The sequence below is a fragment of the Lolium perenne genome, chromosome 3 (genome assembly GCF_019359855.2).
Source record: "Lolium perenne isolate Kyuss_39 chromosome 3, Kyuss_2.0, whole genome shotgun sequence".
Taxonomy (NCBI): Eukaryota; Viridiplantae; Streptophyta; class Magnoliopsida; order Poales; family Poaceae; genus Lolium; species Lolium perenne.
Genome location: NC_067246.2, coordinates 132645440 through 132665992, shown reverse-complemented (window position 1 = coordinate 132665992; position 20553 = coordinate 132645440). Strand labels below are relative to the sequence as shown.

The window sequence follows — 20553 nt, the reverse complement described above, 5'->3', positions numbered from 1 at the left end:
GCGATTCCAGGCGCGTGGGGATAGGGTTGTGCTGATCTCACCTTGGCCTCCTCTCTCCTCAGCTGAGCCAGCTAAATCACGACACGTGGTCCAATGGCTGAATTAAGAAATGAGACAACCGCCCAACGGGTGCGCGCGAGATGGCTATCGTGGATGCGCTGCGAGTCCCCCTATGGGGGGCATCTATTATAGGTTAGATGCATAGGAGATCTGCTAGTCTAGAACTATGTCACGCTAGAGAGAGCGCATGCACATTTGCATGTTGTAAAGTTTTTTCACTTCGATCTAAACAGGCACGAACTAGATTTTGGTTAGCAGAGAGCAAAGTCCGCCTGTGTTGTTTTGACTAGCACAGATGCACAATCACTCACGATTCACGAACAACGTTGAGAGACATCGGACGGCCAGAAAACCCGGTACAGTATAGCAGACTAGCAGTCGACCGACGCGACCGGAGCCAAAGCAAAGCCCCGACAGCCGGGGCTTATCCGCTCTTCGGACCGTGCCTACTCCGCTCCCCCTCAGCTCAGCTCAGCTCGCTCCCCCCAAACTGCCGCGCCATGGAGGCGGCCGCCGCCCTGTCCCCTCCCCGCGTCGCCGTCCTCGACGCCCGCGCCCTCTTCTCCCCTCCCACCGCCATCCCCTCCTCGCCCGTCTCCCGCCTCCGCCTCCGCCTCCGCCTCGCCGCCCGCCCGCGGGCCTCCGCCCCCTCCGTCGTCGCCACCCCTAAGCAGCGGTTCCTGACGCCCCACCCGGACCCCGCCGGCGGCCGCGGCGCAAGAGACGTCGTCACCATGGTACAGTTCCTCCACTTGGATCGATGCACTCTGGCTTACTCTGCAGAATAGTTCATTCAGCCGTCGTGTAAATTCAACCAATGTCCTTGTCTTGCTTGGCAGGTTATCCCATTCCTCAGGGGAACCGCATTTGAGCAGCCGCCGCCGGACTTGGCGTCGTTCCTCTACAAGAACAGGATCGTCTACCTCGGGATGTGCCTCGTGCCGTCCGTCACCGAGCTCATGCTCGCCGAGTTCCTCTACCTTCAGTACGAGGACGCGGAGAAGCCCATCTACATGTACATAAACTCCACCGGCACCACCAAGGTCGGTGCTTCTGCTCCACCTGTGGCCATGTATGGTTGTTGCTACATAAACAGTATGGATGCATGAGCGTATCTCCAAAACCTCACTGTAGTCTTGGCTCTGAAATGACCCTCAGTTTAGGGTAGCTTGTGGAGTATGTACGCCTTCAATACCCAATTAGCATAGTACATTCTGTTCAACTTCTTTTACTAGCAGTTGGATGATTCAGAGAGCAGGCTGTTATGCATATTTTGTTGAAAGTTATCAGATATAGAGGTCAGAATTCCAAGTTATAATGAGCTAGAAAATGAGAATTTTCTTGTACCTTTGACCTACAGTTTGTCAACTTTTTCTTTGTTCTATTGTAGCACATTTGTTTATATCAATTAATTCTCTAATGTTCTGTCAGAATTTTTTTGTTCTACTTTTATTTTCGATCTATAGATTGTCCTGATATATTTATCTCCTTACTTAGAATGGCGAGAAATTGGGCTATGAGACGGAAGCTTTTGCAGTATATGATGCTATGAGGTCAATTCCTGCCTAAGTGCCTCCCCACACCCCTCTTTTCCGCATGATATTTTCTCTTTTCCTAATTCCTCTAGATTACTTTCCCTTTAGTTGCTTTATGCTTTTCTAATAATCAATTGTGACTTCTATACTAGTAGCGAGTTCTTTCTTCATATGAAATGTGCATGTGCTGTTGTTGACAAGCTGAAGACCTAAGTACTAACAGACCTCATTCATTGAATCTTGGTAGGTAAAATTTGAAATCACCGCTCTTTATATTACATAGAATTATTGATAATCTTTTCGCAAAAGAAAAGAATTATTGATAATCACAAAGACAACGAGTCTACTGGCGAAAAGTTTGGTGTACTATCCGTTTGCTGCTATTGTATAAGAAGCCTAGAGCACTTCGCTTTTTTGCCTTTCTAACCTTTACTTAGATGGACTATTTCTATAATGTATCATGGGTGAATGATATAAGATGCGAAGACATGCAGATTTTTCGCACGCAAACCTTCATCAAACAATTAATAACATATTTCCCTCAACTTGTGCCCTTTTCTTCAGCCAGTGGAGGAGCCATAACTGCATCTGTGTCGGCTGATCTCACCTATGTCCTTTACTATTCATGATGAAAATTCTGTTGGAGTGTTAAAACATGGTGTTAGAGACCGCTGTAATTGTTTCCCACATGCGTTATCCTTCTCTTCATCACTTCCATGTTCTGCTGGCACACTTCTCCCAGTCTGCCTGATTCCGTGAGTGCAGGGTAATTATTCGGACAGACCGTGCATACATGGTCAGCCAGCGTTATGATCTATGTATGCAGAAGCCATCCTAACACTCCTCTACGTCACAAGTACATAACTATTTGGGTACACAACAGCCTCCAATACGCATTTTGACCACTATCTTGTATGGCAAATGTTTCTAAAAGGCTATTTTTTAGAAGGTTTTTTAAGGGCAATTGTTAAATTAATTCCTTGCTTTCGCATCCCAAAGTCCATTCACAGTTCTTAATCATGTCTAAAGATATGCATGTGTCCTAGCAATTCCAGCAATACTTCTGAAATGCTATCTTATATCTTTACCAAATGCAGGTATGTCAAAGTCCCAATTTTCACACTTTGTATTGGCAATGCATGGGGAGAAGCTGCTTTACTATTGGCTGCTGGTGCTAAAGGTAACCGTGCTGCACTTCCATCATCGACGATAATGATGAAGCAGGTTATTTCCTTTCCTTTTGTTGATTGAGATAACATATTCATTTATATCTTACATGGTCGTACTGTGCACCAGTATTTAGATGATGATAGCAGAATTGTCGTATTATATTCTTCCTCTATGATATATATGCATACATGAACACAGGGTATGGATATCACTTCGTCACCAAATAAACACACCAATACTTCTTTTGTGCACACACTTAGCTGTGTACAAGATCCTTTACTCTTGTTTATAAATATATGAGGCTAGATGTCTTACTCTTCTGACCTGCAATGTGCAGCCAATCGGTCGATTTCAAGGTCAGGCGACAGATGTTGACATAGCAAGAAAGGAAATAAGAAACGTGAAGATAGAAATGGTACTTTCTGCTCCTTACAGGAAGAAGAAAGATCTTATAACCTCAGATTGAATTAAACTAATTCAGCATTATTTAAGATGTTCATCTTTAGCGGTCAGTAGTATTGTTCTAGTTACTATGGGCTCATGTCAACTTGTGCAATCCTCAACTCCTATTTTCTTCCATTCGTTGGTATTGTGGTTTACCAATTGTCTTACTCTTCTTTGTGCCATCCAGGTTAAGCTGCTGTCGAGACACATTGGTAAACCAATGGAAGAGATCGCTCAGGACATTAGGCGACCTAAATACTTCAGCCCCAGTGAGGCAGTGGATTACGGTATCATTGATAAGGTAAGAGCTCTCCTGAATTCCACTATGAGAAGAAATGAACCTGTTTGAACATCAACTCATCGTGGTAACGCCATTGTAATTCAACAGGTGTTGTACAACGTGAAAAGCCAAACAGACGCCGGTGTTGTGTCGGAAGTCAAAAAGGAATTAATTTGACATTTGGGTGCAGTACAAATAGGCATATTTTTGTAAGATTTTGGATAGGCAAATGCAATGCAGAAGATGTTAGGCTGAGGTGTTGTGGTACGGGATTGCGTTGTTTGATTTCGTGGCTCATAATGCTCGTGTTTCTGTGGCTGGGTTAGTGTAGTTCGATCGGGTTCGTTGAGCTGTCGTAGACATGTGTTTTTGATAGGGTTAAAACTTATTCACGCACGGAATCTTAATTTAACAAAGGGCAAATGTGAAATTAGGTTTGGATGCTATGCCAATGAAAATTCTACGTGGAAAAGATAAGTCGGTGAGCTCTTCTAAGACGCGCTCAAACATACCTTTAAAGTGAAATAAGTATTGAAGTCTGTCCATCCACTGTTCAAGGATATTGTTGGCCATGTGAGGATTTTGTTTATGACTTCTTTTTCTAGTGCTCTAAAGATCTTCTATGTCTACGAATTTGAAATAAAACCACGACGCTTATTTTGTGTTGGAGGGAGTAGTAAAAATCGCACACATTTTCTTTTCTACCACAAACGAATTGTGATTATATGCTCCATACTCCCTCCTTCCCATCAGCGACTTTGTACGAAATCTACGATAACTAATACATGCCAACGTGGAACCTGCACAACACAAACCAAGTACTTTGCCCCAACGAAACAGTGAGGTTGTCAATCTCACCGGCTTGCTGTAACAAAGGATTAACCGTATTGTGTGGAAGATGATTGTTTGCAGAAAACAGTAGAACGTATTAAGATTGTATTTCAGTATAGAGAATTGGACCGGGGTCCACAGTTCACTAGAGGTGTCTCTCCCATAAGATAAACAGCATGTTGGGTGAACAAATTACAGTTGGGCAATTGACAAATAGAGAGGGCATAACAATGCACATACATGTTATGATGAGTACTGTGAGATTTAATTGGGCATTACGACAAAGTACATAGACCGCTATCCAGCATGCATCTATGCCTAAAAAGTCCACCTTCAGGTTATCATCCGAACCCCCTCCAGTATTAAGTTGCTAACAACAAACAATTGCATTAAGTATTGCGCGTAATGTAATCAGTAACTACATCCTCGAACATAGCACCAATGTTTTATCCCTAGTGGCAACAGCACATCCATAATCTTAGAGGTTTCTCACACTCCCTGCATTCACGGAGACATGAACCCACTATCGAGCATAAATACTCCCTCTTGGAGTTACAAGCATCTACTTGGCCAGAGCATCTACTAGTAACGGAGAGCATGCAAGATCATAAACAACACATAGACATGAATTGATAATCAACATAACATAGTATTCTCTATTCATCGGATCCCAACAAACGCAACATATAGAATTACAGATAGATGATCTTGATCATGTTCGGCAGCTCACAAGACCCGATAATTAAGCACAATGGGGAGAAGACAACCATCTAGCTACTGCTATGGACCCATAGTCCAGGGGTGAACTACTCACTCATCACTCCAGAGGTGACCATGGCGGTGAAGAGTCCTCCGGGAGATGAATCCCCTCTCCGGCAGGGTGCCGGAGGCGATCTCCTGAATCCCCCGAGATGGGATTGGCGGCGGCGGCGTCTCTGGAAGGTTTTCCGTATCGTGGCTCTCGGTACTGGGGGTTTCGCGATGGAGGCTATTTGTAGGCGGAAGGGCAGGTAAAGAGGCGGCACGAGGGGCCCACACCATAGGTCGGCGCGGCCAAGGCCTGGGCCGCGCCGCCCTATGGTTTGGCCACCTCGTGGCCCCACTTCGTCTCCTCTTCGGTCTTCTGGAAGCTTCGTGGCAAAATAGGACCCTGGGCGTTGATTTCGTCCAATTCCGAGAATATTTCTTTACTAGGATTTCTGAAACCAAAAACAAATATAAAAAAAGAATCGCTCTTCGGCATCTTGTTAATAGGTTAGTTCCAGAAAATGCACGAATATGACATAAAGTGTGCATAAAACATGTAGATATCATCAATAATGTGGCATGGAACACAAGAAATTATCGATACGTCGGAGACGTATCAAGTGGTAATAACAATCTGAAATAAATATGGCAGCAAGTAAACATGCACTAGAACAGTAAATAAACGGTGATTCGGTATTTGGAAACAGGGCGTAGGGATCATACTTTCACTAGTGGACACTCTCAACATTGCAATCATAATTGAATATAAATATAAGCACTTCATCATACTACTCTCTTATTGGATAGAGAACTCAAATGCATTGGGCAAGTGTGCAAAAAGCACACCTCAAAGGCGTATTCCCAAGTACTAATAAACACCCCACACCGTCACCGTGAGCATTCATAGGAGGTACTAACACACCACAATTCATAAGGGAGTTACACACGGCGCACACACTGTCACCATTACACCGAGGTCACAGTAATCCCAAAGTTCACATAATTAAGCACTTGAATAGCATATGACATCTAAATTACAAAGCTCATCATATGGATCTCAGTCATGTAAGACAGCTCATGAGATCATTGTATTGAAGTACATAGGAGAGAGAGATGAATCACATAGCTACCGGTAGAGCCCTCAGCCTCGGGGGAGAACTACTCCCTCCTCATCATGGGAGACGGCAACAGCGATGAAGATGGCGGTGGTGTCGATGGAGATGACTCCGGGGGCAATTCCCCGTCCCGGCAGGGTGCCGGAACAGAGACTTCTGTCCCCCGAAACGGAGTTTCGCGATGGCGGCGGCGTCCCTGGAGTCTTTCTGGAGTTTCGTCAATCGGTATCGACTTTTTAGGTCACGAGGGGTTAAATAGGCGAAGAGGCAGAGTCGGAAGGGCACCAGGGCGCCCTCCCCACCTGGTGGCGCGGCCAGGCTTGGGCCCGTGCCCAGGTGTGGTGTGGTGTCCCCCTGGCCCGCCTCCGACTCTCCTTCGGTGTTCTGGAACCTTCCCGGAAAAATAAGATATTTGGTCTTTGTTTCGTCGAATTCCGAGAATATTGCCCGAACAGCCTTTCTGGAACCAAAAACAACATAAAACAGGAACTGGCACTGTGGCATCTTGTTAATAGGTTAGTTCCGGAAAATGCATAATAATGACATAAAGTGTGTATAAAACATGTGAGTATCATCATAAAAGTAGCATGGAACATAAGAAATTATAGATACGTTTGAGACGTATCAAGCATCCCCAAGCTTAGTTCCTACTCGCCCTCGAGTAGGTAAACGATAACAAGGATAATTTCTGAAGTGACATGCTATCATAATCTTGATCAATACTATTGTAAAGCATATGAGATGAATGAAGTGATTCGAAGCAAGGGTAAAGACAATGATTAAACAACTGAATCATATAGCAAAGACTTTTTATGAATAGTACTTTCAAGACAAGCATCAATAAGACTTGCATAAGAGTTAACTCATAAAGCAATAAATTCATGGTAGAAAGTTTTGAAGCAACACAAAGGAAGATATAAGTTTCAGCAGTTCCTTTCAACTTCAACATGTATATCTCATGGATAATTGTCAACACAAAGTAATATGATGAATGCAAATAAGCAAGTATATAAGAATCAATGCACACAGTTGACACAAGTGTTTGCTTCTAAGATAGAAATAAGTAGGTAAATTGACTCAACATAAAAGTAGAATAAAGGCCCTTCGCAGAGGGAAGCATGGATTACTATTTTTGTGCTAGAGCTTTTCATTTTGAAAACATAGAAACAATTTTGTCAACGGTAGTAATAATTCATATGTGTTATGCATAAAACATCCTATAAGTTGCAAGCCTCATGCATCGAATACCAATAGTGCTCGCACCTTGTCCTAATTAGCTCGGATTTCCATGGATTATCATTGCATTACATATGTTTCAACCACGTGTCACAAAGGGGTACCTCTATTCCGCCTGTACAAAGGTCTAAGGAGAAAGTTCACATTGGATTTCTCGCTTTTGATTATTCTCAACTTAGACATCCATACCGGGACAACATAGACAACAGATAATGGACTCCTCTTTAATGCATAAGCATTCAACAACAGATAATATTCTCATAAGAGATTGAGGATTGATGTCCAAACTGAAACTTCCACGATGGTTCATGGCTTTAGTTAGCGGCCCAATGTTCTTCTCTAACAATATGCATACTCAAACCATTTGATCATGATAAATCACCCTTACTTCAGACAAGACGAACATGCATAGCAACTCACATGATATTCAACGAAGGTGAAATAGTTGATGGCATTCCCAGGAACATGGTTACCGCTCAACAAGCAACTTATAAGAAATAAGATACATAAGCTACATATTCAATACCACAATAGTTTTTAAGCTATTTTTCCCATGAGCTATATATTGCAAAGACAAAGGAATGAAATTTTGAAGGTAGCACTCAAGCAATTTACTTTGGAATGGCAGAGAAATACCATGTGGTAGGTAGGTATGGTGGACACAAATGGCATAGTTTTTAGCTCAAGGATTTGGATGCACGAGAAGTATTCCCTCTCAATACAAGCCTTTAGGCTAGCAAGGTTGTTTGAAGCAAACAAAAGTATGAACCGGTACAGCAAAACTTACATAAGAACATATTGCAAGCATTATAAGACTCTACACTGTCTTCCTTGTTGTTCAAACACCTCACCAGAAAATATGTAGACTTTAGAGAGACCAATCATGCAAACCAAATTGTAACAAGCTCTATGTTAGTTCTTCATTAATAGGTGCAAAGTACATGATGCAAGAGCTTAAACATGATCTATTTGAGCACAACAATTGCCAAGTATCAAATTATTCCAGACATTATACCAATTACCACATGAAGTATTTTCTGTTTCCAACCAAATAGCAATGAACGAAGCAGTTTCAACCTTCGCCATGAACATTAAAAGTAAAGCTAAGAACACCAGTGTTCATATGCAACAGCGGAGCGTGTCTCTCTCCCACACAAAGAATGCTAGGATCCGATTTTATTCAAACACAAAAAAAAAACATACAGATGCTCCAAGTAAAGCACATAAGATGTGACGGAATAAAAATATAGTTTCACTAGAGGTGACCTGATAAGTTGTCGATGAAGAAGGAGATGCCTTGGGCATCCCCAAGCTTAGATGCTTGAGTCTTCTTGAAATATGCAGGGATGAACCACAGGGGCATCCCCAAGCTTAGACTTTTCACTCTTCTTGATCATATTGTATCATCCTCCTCTCTTGACCCTTGAAAACTTCCTCCACACCAAACTCAAAACAAACTCATTAGAGGGTTAGTGCATAATCAAAAATTCACATATTCAGAGGTGACATAATCATTCTTAGCACTTCTGGACATTGCCCAAAGCTACTGAAAGTTAATGGAACAAAGAAATCCATCCAACATAGCAAAAGAGGCAATGCGAAATAAAAGGCAGAATCTGTCAAAACAGAACAGTCCGTAAAGACGAATTTTTTAGAGGCACTTAACTTGACCAAATGAAAATGCTCAAATTGAATGAAAGTTGCGTACATATCTGAGGATCACTCACGTAAATTGGCAGATTTTTCTGAGTTACCTACAGAGAGGCCTACTCAAATTCGTGACAGCAAGAAATCTGTTTCTGCGCAGTAATCCAAATCTAGTATCAACCTTACTATCAAAGACTTTACTTGGCACAAAAATGCAATAAAATAAAGATAAGAAGAGGTTGCTACAGTAGTAACAACTTCCAAGACACAACAAAACAGTAGCAAAATAAAAACATGGGTTATCTCCCAAGAAGTGCTTTCTTTATAGCCATTAAGATGGGCTCAGTAATTTTAATGATGCTCTCGCAAGAAATAAGAGTTGAAGCAAAAGGAGCATCAAGAAGCAAATTCAAAACAAATTTAAGCCTAACTCACTTCCTATGAAAAGGAATCTTGTAAATAAACAAGTCATGTAAGCATAATGCAACAAGCATAGAAAGGCAACACAAACGCAACTTCAAGATTCTCAACATAAAGAGGGGAAACTTAATATTATTAAGATGCATATAACCATGTTTCCCTCTCTCATAATAACTTTCAGTAGCATCATGAACAAACTCAATAATATAACTATCACATAAAGCATTCTTATCATGAGTCTCATGCATAAAATAATTACTGCTCCCAACATAAGCATAGTCATTCTTATTAATTGTAGTGGGAGCAAATTCAACAAAGTAGCTATCATTATTATTCTCATCACCATAATCATCAAATATAGGAGGCATAGTATAATCATAATAAACTTTATCCTCCATAGTAGGTGGCACCAAAATACCACTATCATTATAATCATCATAAATGGGAGGCAAAGTATCATCAAAGAAAATTTTCTCATCCATGCTTGGGGGACTAAAAATATCATGCTCATCAAAACCAGCTTCCCCAAGCTTAGAATTTAAAAATAGCATTAGAAACAATGGTGTTCAAAGCATTCATACTAATAACATTGCCATTAGCATGCATATAAAGTTCCATAGGTTTTTTAATTCTCTCTTCAAACACATCATGTCCTAATTCAATATATAGTTCATAAAGATCTCTAATTTTTTTGTTGTTTTCCATTAAGCCCAACTAGTGAAAATAAAAACAAGAAACAAAAAGATATAATTGCAGGATCTAAAGGAAATAGCTTTGAGCACTCACACATCGGCAACAGTGCTAGGAAATAGCTTAGTAGTCGGAGGATGTGAATACCTTTTACCTTACCTCCCCGGCAACGGCGCTAGAAATAGCTTGATGTCTACACACGTTTCTATTCCTGTAGACAGTGTTGGGCCTCCAAGAGCAGAGGTTTGTAGAACAGCTGCAAGTTTCCCTTAAGTGAATCACCCAAGGTTTATCGAACTCAGGGAGGTAGAGGTCAAAGATATCCCTCTCAAGCAACCCTGCAATTACGATACAAGAAGTCTCTTGTGTCCCCAACACACCTAATACACTTGTCAGATGTATAGGTGCACTAGTTCGGCGGAGAGATAGTAAAATGCAAGTGATATGGATGAATATGAGTGGTAATAACAATCTAAAATAAATATGGCAGCAAGTAAACATGCAGTAGAACAGTAAATAAACGGTGATTCGGTATTTGGAAACAGGGCCTAGGGATCATACTTCCACTAGTGAACACTCTCAACATTGCAATCATAATTGAATATAAATATAAGCACTTCATCATACTACTCTCTTATTGGATAAAGAACTCAAATTCATTGGGCAAGTGTGCAAAAGCACACCTCAAAGGCGTATTCCCAAGTACTAATAAACACCCCACACCATCACCGTGAGCATTCATAGGAGGTACTAACACACCACAATTCATAAGGGAGTTACACACGGCGCACACACTGTCACCATTACACCGAGGTCACAATAACCCCAAAGTTCACATAATTAAGCACTTGAATAGTATATGACATCTAGATTACAAAGCTCATCATATGGATCTCAATCATGTAAGGCAGCTCATGAGATCATTGTATTGAAGTACATAGGAGAGAGAGATGAACCACATAGCTACCGGTAGAGCCCTCAGCCTCGGGGGAGAACTACTCCCTCCTCATCATGGGAGACAGCAACGGCGATGAAGATGGCGGTGGTGTCGATGGAGATGACTCCGGGGCAATTCCCCGTCCCGGCAGGGTGCCGGAACAGAGACTTCTGTCCCCCGAAACGGAGTTTCGCGATGGCGGCGGCGTCCCTGGAGTCTTTCTGGAGTTTCGTCAATCGGTATCGACTTTTTAGGTCACGAGGGGTTAAATAGGCGAAGAGGCGGAGTCGGAAGGGCACCAGGGCGCCCTCCCCACCTGGTGGCGCGGCCAGGCTTGGGCCCGCGCCCAGGTGTGGTGTGGTGGCCCCCTGGCCTGCCTCCGACTCTCCTTCGGTGTTCTGGAACCTTTCGGGAAAAATAAGATATTTGGTCTTTGTTTCGTAGAATTCCGAGAATATTGCCCGAACAGCCTTTCTGGAACCAAAAACAACAGAAAACAGGAACTGACACTGTGGCATCTTGTTAATTGGTTAGTTCCGAAAAATGCATAATAATGACATAGAGTGTGTATAAAACATGTGAGTATCATCATAAAAGTAGCATGGAACATAAGAAATTATAGATACGTTTGAGACGTATCACGCCTCCCCTCCGCCACAGCTCCTTCTGCGCGCGCCGCCTCTTCATGCGTAGGGCGGTGGCCAGACGCCGTTGCTCCAGCAGCGCGTCGTCGCCTGCCCTCCCCTGCTGTGCCACCTGAAGGGAGAGCTTGACGGCGCGGTGAATTTGTGCCTTTTCGCGGGCACGGGCGGCGTCCTGGAGCTTCTTCTCCGACTCGAAGGACTCGATGAGCGCGCGTTGCTGATCGGCCGTCTCGTCCGGGTGCGGCCCGTCGTCGTCGGACCACTCGAACTCGTCATCGTCGTCGTCCTCCTTCTGCGTCTCCTCCTCCTCCGCCTCGGCCTCCGTCTGCTCCTCCTCCGCCTCGGCCTTCGTCTCCTCCTCCTCCATTCGCGCCTCCAGGCGCGCTGCCAACGCGTCTACCTCGGCCGCCAGCGCATCCTCCCGCCTCCCACAGGCCGCCTCCGTCGCCGCCAGCGCCGCCTCCCGCTGCTGACGCTCCTCCGCTGCCAGCTGCTGTGAGCGCTCCATCGACTCCCGCCGCCAGTGCTCGATCGCCTCCCGCCGGTCACGGTACTGCGCCTCCCGCTCCTCGCGCTGGCGCCGACACTCATCAGCCCACCGCTGGCCAATCTCCTCCGTCCGGCGCCGCCGCGCCTCTTCTGCCGTGAAGGCGTCGAACGCCGCAATGGTGTCCGTCAGCTCCTCCTCCTCCCACATTGTTGCCGCCGCATTCTCATTAGCTGTGGGGTCTCTATCATAGAACGTCGCTTCTGCCACCGCCTCCGCCGCCTCACGCTGCTGGCGGGCCCGCTGCTCGAGTGCATCCCACCGCTGCCGCTGCCCTTCACGCCAGATCTCCGCCCCGCGCCACCGCCGCTCTTCCAGGACGGCGGCGGAGATGTCGAACTGCGAACCCGGTGGTGGATGTGGTGGTGGAGGAGACGGCGGTGGAGGGAACTAGCCATCGCCGGGGCGGTTCATCATTGGCAGTGGTGGTGGAGGAGACGGCAGTGGAGCGACGAGGGGTGTGCTTGTGGCGGAGAAAGGGGTGCATGTGGCTGTGGTGGCTGCCATTGAGCCGGGAGGGCCTTTTTATAGACGCCGGCGTCGGGAAGAAAGCGCAGAAAGAGGCGAGAAGCGGCGGGAAGAAAGCGCGGGAACGCGCGGTGGCGTGCGAACGCCGGCGAGGCGTGGAGGCTGCACAGCACCGACGAGACGTCTCGCCTGCCCCTCCGTCGTCATTAAGGCAAAGCTGCCATGCTTCGGCCGTGTGTCACTGCGCGCGACTAACTTCCGCGCGAGGTAGGCGACGGTTAGGTCCAAACTTTAATGTGTCGCTGATGCGTCGGCCCCGCCACTCCCCGCCTCGCTTTTCGTTGTGTCCGGCGTGCCCGGAGCGTCCCCTATGGGATGGGGACGGGCTCGGAGCGCCGGACAAAAAACGGGTTTGGGGGACGCGGTTGGGAAGGTTTTTTTGTCCAGCGCGCCTAAATCGCTTTGGGGAACGGTTTGGGGGACGCGACTGGAGATGCTCTTAGATAGAATATATATGTATTGTAACCGAATCCGGACATGACTCTCGGGACCTAGCCTCCTATATAAAGGACAGGAGAGGGCTGCTGGATCCCTCTCTCAACTTCTCACGCATACACCAAAACCCTAGCCACCTTGCCTCTGGGCGAGAACACCACCACGTAGTCCTTCAGCTGCCCCATTGGAACCAATTTCACTCATAATCAAGATCAGACAGGCAGGACATAAGGGTATTACCTCTGCAAGGGCCCCGAACCTGGGTAAATCTCGCCTAGTGCTAACATGCAGGCTTCCAACAGACAATCGGACACCCAAACCCGATGAATTTGACGTCAACACGGAGGCAAAGAATTTACAAGTGCATCCTTATAACCCAAAGAAAACAATAAACACGTCGACCCTCGCCCTGACATAGGAAAGCGTGCTTATCGAGTTCCTCCGTGAGAGTTGGGAAATATTTGCATGGGAACCATCCGACATGCTATGTATTCCTAGGCAGTGGTGGACCTAACAATAAACTAGAGGGTGGGAACGCTAAAAAAACCACACTAGCCCATATGTGATACAAATTTGTCTAACCCGGAAATGATTCTGACGTGCAATATTTTCTCGATTAGAGGCAACGATGTATCTTAGTCATGGATTTTCTTCACATAAGTGCGACCACAAACTGCTAATAGCCAGCTGCCAGACTAAGATACATCGTTGCCTCTAATCGATTAGAGGCAACGATGTATCTTAGTCCGGTTCTCGTCACCCCTCATGATAGGGAGCCGATGCTACTCTACATAGCCGCAACCTATCAGGTAGTCGGTACTATGCTCGTCGTCGAATGCGAAGAAACATGAAAAGTTCACGGTGCCAAGTGCCATGTCTACTACCTCAGCGAAGTGCTAACACTAGCCAAGCAGCGGTACCCGCATCATCAGAAGCTGGTGTACGCCGTGTGGATGATGGCATGCAAGCTACGACATTACTTCGCGGAACACCCGATTATCATCGTCACTGAAGCACCTCTGAATAATATACTCACCAACCCAGATGCCACGGGTCGAGTATCACAATGGGCAATCGAGTTGGCTCCACACGACATTACATACGTCAACCGGACTGCTATCAACTCACAAGTGCTCCCTGACTTCTTCGTCGACTGGATCCAATCGCAAACACCGACCGCTCCAGATATGTCGGGTTCTTGGACCATGTAATTGTTGGCTCGAAGCGGAATATGGACGCCGTCGCTGGTGTCATCCTCATATCACCACAGGGCGACAACATGAAATATGTGTCACGGATGAACTTCCCGCTGGCGACAAACAACAAAGCCAAATACGAGGCCCTGCTGCACAGTATGCGCATGGCAAAAGCTTGTGGTGCCACACGCCTAGAGATCTATGGAGACTCGAACCTCATCGTGCAGCAGTCGATGAATCTGTGCGATGCGGTCAACGACAACATGGTCTCCTATCGCGAGATGTACCGCCTGATGGAAGGAAAGTTTGAAGGTTGTGAGCTAAAGCACATCGGCAGAGCCAACAATGAAGAAGCCGATACTCTGCAATTCCTGACGGAATTTTCTACGAAGTAATCAATCAGCGATCTGTCAAGGTCAAACCTCCTGCACCCCCCAAACAGTCGATTACCAACTCGGGGGCTGCGCCAGAAGCAGCCGACGAAAACGTCATCACCAGCCCAAGCCAGCAGGTCCTTCTCGTTGAGCAAGTTTGGACTCAACCTTTCCTTGCATACTTGTTGCGGCGAGAACTACCCGACGATCCAGCTGAGGCGTGACGCATCGTCTATCGAGCCAAAGCATATACACTGATAGGAGGTGAGCTCTACAAGCGAAGCATATCGGGTATATTTCAACAGTGCATCACACTCGAAGATGGAAAAAGTTTGCCGCGGGAGATACGTGAAGGCATCTATCGTCATCACGGGAGCAGCCGAGCACTTGTCGCCTGATGGCGCGTGATGCACACGTCCGTTGGGAACCCCAAGAGAAAGGTGTGATGCGCACAGCAGCAAGTTTTTCCCTCAGTAAGAAACCAAGGTTATCGAACCAGTAGGAGATGAAGGCCACGTGAAGGTTGTTGGTGAAGGAGTGTAGTGCGTCGCAACACCAGGGATTCCGGCGCCAACGTGGAACCTGCACAACACAATCAAAATACTTTGCCCCAACTTAACAGTGAGGTTGTCAATCTCACCGGCTTGCTGTAAACAAAGGATTAAATGTATGGTATGGAGAATGATGTTTGTTTGCAAAGAACAACAGAGAACAATGATTGCAGTAGATTGTATTTCAGATGTAAAAGAATGGACCGGGGTCCACAGTTCACTAGTGGTGTCTCTCCAATAAGATAAATAGCATGTTGGGTGAACAAATTACAGTTGGGCAATTGACAAATAGAGAGGGCATAACAATGCACATACATATCATGATGACTAATATGAGATTTACTTAGGGCATTACGACAAAGAACATAGACCGCTATCCAGCATGCATCTATGCCTAAAAAGTCCACCTTCGGGTTAGCATCCGCACCCCTTCCAGTATTAAGTTGCAAACAACAGACAATTGCATTAAGTACTGTGCGTAATGTAAACAATACAAATATCCTTAGACAAAGCATTGATGTTTTATCCCTAGTGGCAACAACACATCCATAACCTTAGAACTTTCTGTCACTGTCCCAGATTCAATGGAGGCATGAACCCACTATCGAGCATAAATACCCCCTCTTGGAGTTACAAGTATCAACTTGGCCAGAGCCTCTACTAGCAACGGAGAGCATGCAAGATCATAAACAACACATATATGATAGATCAATAATCAACTTGACATAGTATTCCATATTCATCGGATCCCAACAAACACAACATGTAGCATTACAAATAGATGATCTTGATCATGGTAGGCAGCTCACAAGATCTAAACATGATAGCACAAGAGGAGAAGACAACCATCTAGCTACTGCTATGGACCCATAGTCCAAAGATGAACTACTCACGCATCAGTCCGGAGGCGGGCATGGTGATGTAGAGCCCTCCGGTGATGATTCCCCTCTCCGGCAGGGTGCCGGAGGCGATCTCCTGAATCCCCCAAGATGGGATTGGTGGCGGCGGCGTCACAGTAACTTTTCTCGTATCGTGGCTCTCGGTACTAGGGTTTTCGCGACGGAGAGAATATATAGGTGAAGGGGAAGAGTCGGGGGACGCTAGAGGGGCCCACCCCATAGGGCGGCGCGGCCAGGGGTGGGGCCGCGCCCCCCTAGGGTGTGGCCGCCTCGTCGCCCCTCTTCGTCTCCTCTTCGGACTTCTGGAAGGCTCCGTGGAAAATAAGACCGTGGGCTTTTGTTTCGTCCAATTCCGAGAATATTTCCTGTGTAGGATTTCTGAAACCAAAAACAGCAGAAAACAGGAACTGGCGCTTCGGCATCTTGTTAATAGGTTAGTGCTGGAAAAAGCATCAAAATGATATAAAGTGTATATAAAACATGTGAGTATTGTCATAAAACTAGCATGGAACATAAGAAATTATAGATACGTTTGAGACGTATCAAGCATCCCCAAGCTTAGTTCCTACTCGCCCTCGAGTAGGTAAACGATAACAAGGATAATTTCTGAAGTGACATGCTACTATCATAATCTTGATCAATACTATTGTAAAGCATATGAGATGAATGAAGTGATTCAAAGCAATGGTAAAGATAATGACTAAACAACTGAATCATATAGCAAAGACTTTTCATGAATAGTACTTTCAACACAAGCATCAATAAGTCTTGCATAAGAGTTAACTCATAAAGCAATAAATTATTAATAGAAGGTTTTGAAGCAACACAAAGGAAGATATAAGTTTCAGCAGTTGCTTTCAACTTCAACATGTATATCTCATGGATAATTGTCAACACAAAGTAATATGATGAGTGCAAATAAGCAAGTATGTAGGAATCAATGCACACAGTTGACACAAGTGTTTGCTTCTAAGATGGAAAGAAGTACGTAAACTGACTCAACATAAAGTAAAAGAAAGGCCCTTCGCAGAGGGAAGCAGGGATTACTCATGTGCTAGAGCTTTGATTTTGAAAACATAGAAACAATTTTGTCAACGGTAGTAATAATTCATATGTGTTTTGCATAAAACATCTTATAAGTTGCAAGCCTCATGCATCGAATACTAATAGTGCTCGCACCTTGTCCTAATTAGCTCGGATTTCCATGGATTATCATTGCATTACATATGTTTCAACCAAGTGTCACAAAGGGGTACCTCTATGCCACCTGTACAAAGGTCCAAGGAGATAAATCACATTTGATTTCTCGATTTTGATAGATCTCAACTTGAGGACATCCATACCGGGACAACATAGAAAATAGATAATGGACTCCTCTTTAATGCTTAAGCATTCATCAAACGATAATATTCTCATAAGAGATTGAGGATTAATGTCCAAGCTGAAACTTCCACCATGATACATGGCTTTGGTTGGCGGCCCAATGTTCTTCTCTAACAATATGCATACTCAAACCATTCAACTCATGGCAAATCACCCTTACTTCAGACAAGACGAACATGCATAGAAACTCACATGATATTCAACAAAAGTGTAACAGTTGATGGCGTCCCCAGAAACATGGTTACCGCTCAACAAGCAACTTATAAGAAATAAGATACATAAGCGACATATTCTTTACCACAATAGTTTTTAAGCTACTTTCCCATGAGCTATATATTGCAAAGACAAGGAATGAAATTTTAAAGGTAGCACGCAAGAAATTTACTTTGGAATGGCAGAGAAATACCACATAGTTGGTAGTTATGGTGGACACAAATGGCATAAGTTTTGGCTCAAAGTTTTGGATGCACGAGAAGCATTCCCTCTCAGTACAAGGCTTTGGATAGCTAGGTTGTTTGAAGCAAACACAAGTATGAACCGGTACAGCAATACTTACATAAGAACATATTGCAAGCATTATAAGACTCTACACTGTCTTCCTTGTTGCTCAAACACTTTTACCAGAAAATATCTAGACTTTAGAGAGACCAATCATGCAACCCAAATTTCAACAAGCTCTATAGTAATTCTCCACTAATAGGTTCAAACCACATGATGAAAGAGCTTAAACATGATCTATTTGAGAGCTCAAAACAATTGCCAAGTATCAAATTATTCAAGATAATATACCAATTACCACATGAAGCATTTTCTGTTTCCAACCAAATAACAATAAACGAAGCGGTTTTCAACCTTCGCCATGAACATTAAAAGTAAAGCTAAGAACACCAGTGTTCATATGAACAAGTGATACGTCTCCAACGTATCCATAATTTCTGATGTTCCATGCTTGTTTTATGACAATACTTACATGTTTTGCTCGCACTTTATAATGTTTTTATGCGTTTTCCGGAACTAACCTATTAACAAGATGCCACAGTGCCAGTTGTTGTTTTCTGCTGTTTTTGGTTCCAGAAAGGCTGTTCGGGCAATATTCTCGGAATTCGACGAAACGAAGACCAAACATCATAATTCACCGAGACGGACCAGGACACCGAAGGGGAGTCAGAGGGGAGGCCTGGGGCCCCCACACCATAGGGCCGCGCGGGCCAGCCCCTGGCCGCGCCGGCCTATGGGGAGGGCACCCTGTTGCCCTCCTGCGCCGCCTCTTCGCCCATATAAGCCCTTTCGACCTAAAAACGCGATACCAATTGACGAAACTCCAGAAAGACTCCAGGGGCGCCGCCGCCATCGCGAAACTCCAATTCAGGGGACAGAAGTCTCTGTTCCGGCACCCTGCCGGGACGGGGAAGTGCACCCGGAATCCATCTCCATCGACACCACCGCCTCCATCATGCTCCGTGAGTAGTTCCCCCATGGACTACGGGTTCTAGCAGTAGCTAGTTGGTACTCTCTATCCCATGTACTTCAATACAATGATCTCATGAGCTGCCTTACATGATTGAGATCCATCTGATGTAATCGGTGTTGTGTTTGTTGGGATCCGATGGATGATACATTATGATTAGTCTATCTATAAAGTTTGTGAAGTTATTGTTGCTGCAATCTTGTTATGCTTAATGCTTGTCACTAGGGCCCGAGTGGCATGATCTTAGATTTAAGCTCTATAATTATTGCTTAGATTGTATCTACAAGTTGTATGCACATGTCGTTGTCCGGAACCAAAGGCCCCGAAGTGACAGAAATCGGGACAACCGGAGGGGAAGGCGGTGATGTGAGGATCACATGTTTTCACGGAGTGTTAATGCTTTACTCCGGTGCTCTATTAAAAGGAGTACCTTAATATCCAGTAGATTCCCTTGAGGCCCGGCTGCCACCGGCTGGTAGGACAAAGGATGTTGTGCAAGTTTCTCATTGCGAGCACGTATGACTATATATGGAAAACATGCCTACATGATTAATGAATTGATGTTCTTTCTTAATGCTTTATCAATCCTATCAATTGCCCAACTGTAATTTGTTCACCCAACACTTGTCACCTGTTATTGGAGAGTTACCACTAGTGTAGATCGCTGGGAACCCCGGTCCATCTCTCATCATCATATACTCGTTCTATATGTCATTGGAAGTAGTATCAACTATTTTCCGGTGCCATTGCTCCTGTGTTAGTGCAACTGCGTTACTGTTATTATTGCTCTCATATTACTGCTGCTTTCACATCACCCCTGTTACTAGTGCTTTTCCAGGTGCAGCTGAATTGACAACTCAGTTGTTAAGGCTTATAAGTATTCTTTACCTCCCCTTGTGTCGAATCAATATATTTGGGTTTTACTTCCCTCGAAGACTGCCGCGATCCCCTATACTTGTGGGTTATCAAGATCAATTTTCTGGGCGTCTTGGGGAGGCATAGCTCTACTCATAAGTTCACCTAGGGAGTACACTCTACCTCTCTCTTGTTTTATTTTATTTTGTTTTGCTTAGTTTACTTCTATCTAGTTTATTTGTGCTTAGTTTATTTCTGTCTAGTATTATTTTGCGTAGTTTACTTTTGCTTAGTTTGTTTTTGCTTTGTTTTCTCATATACCCAAAAATCCATAAAAAATTGAAAAACCTAAAAATTAAAAACTGCTGTTATGGGAGAACCCACAACCTACTTGGAGCTTATAGAATATTATAATAATTATAGAGAATCAAGAACTGGTAAAGTGATGAGTGCTGTGATAGAAAAATTGAATACAATTGCTAAAATCTTGCTTAAACGCCATGATATAAACTGTTGCTCTCAACAGGATACTAAACATCTTAAATTTTAATGTGGCTTTAG

General features: G+C 44.6%; 2 protein-coding genes across 2 annotated transcripts; both read left to right on the top strand.

Moving 5' to 3' along the window:
• Positions 1-460: 460 nt before the first annotated feature.
• Positions 461-3807, top strand: LOC127342471 (ATP-dependent Clp protease proteolytic subunit-related protein 4, chloroplastic). Its single transcript, XM_051368430.2, has 7 exons — positions 461-797; positions 900-1103; positions 1558-1613; positions 2693-2819; positions 3103-3180; positions 3397-3510; positions 3598-3807. The coding sequence occupies exons 1-7, from the start codon at positions 561-563 to the stop codon at positions 3664-3666; spliced, it is 885 nt and encodes a 294-aa protein (XP_051224390.1). The 5' UTR covers positions 461-560; the 3' UTR covers positions 3667-3807.
• A 10690-nt stretch (positions 3808-14497) lies between these two features.
• On the top strand, positions 14498-14857 carry LOC139837998 (uncharacterized). The gene has a single exon (XM_071827347.1). The coding sequence runs from the start codon at positions 14498-14500 to the stop codon at positions 14855-14857; it is 360 nt and encodes a 119-aa protein (XP_071683448.1).
• The last annotated feature ends 5696 nt before the right edge of the window (positions 14858-20553 follow it).

What these genes read in the sequence shown, in the direction of transcription:
- LOC139837998 (XM_071827347.1), top strand. Translation starts at nt 14,498, where the DNA reads ATGGACGCCGTCGCTGGTGTCATCCTCATATCACCACAGGGCGACAAC.
- LOC127342471 (XM_051368430.2), top strand. Translation starts at nt 561, where the DNA reads ATGGAGGCGGCCGCCGCCCTGTCCCCTCCCCGCGTCGCCGTCCTCGAC. An exon ending in CAAGAGACGTCGTCACCATG is followed by an intron (nt 798 to 899) that starts GTACAGTTCCTC and finishes CTTGCTTGGCAG; the next exon opens with GTTATCCCATTCCTCAGGGG. An exon ending in ACTCCACCGGCACCACCAAG is followed by an intron (nt 1,104 to 1,557) that starts GTCGGTGCTTCT and finishes CTCCTTACTTAG; the next exon opens with AATGGCGAGAAATTGGGCTA.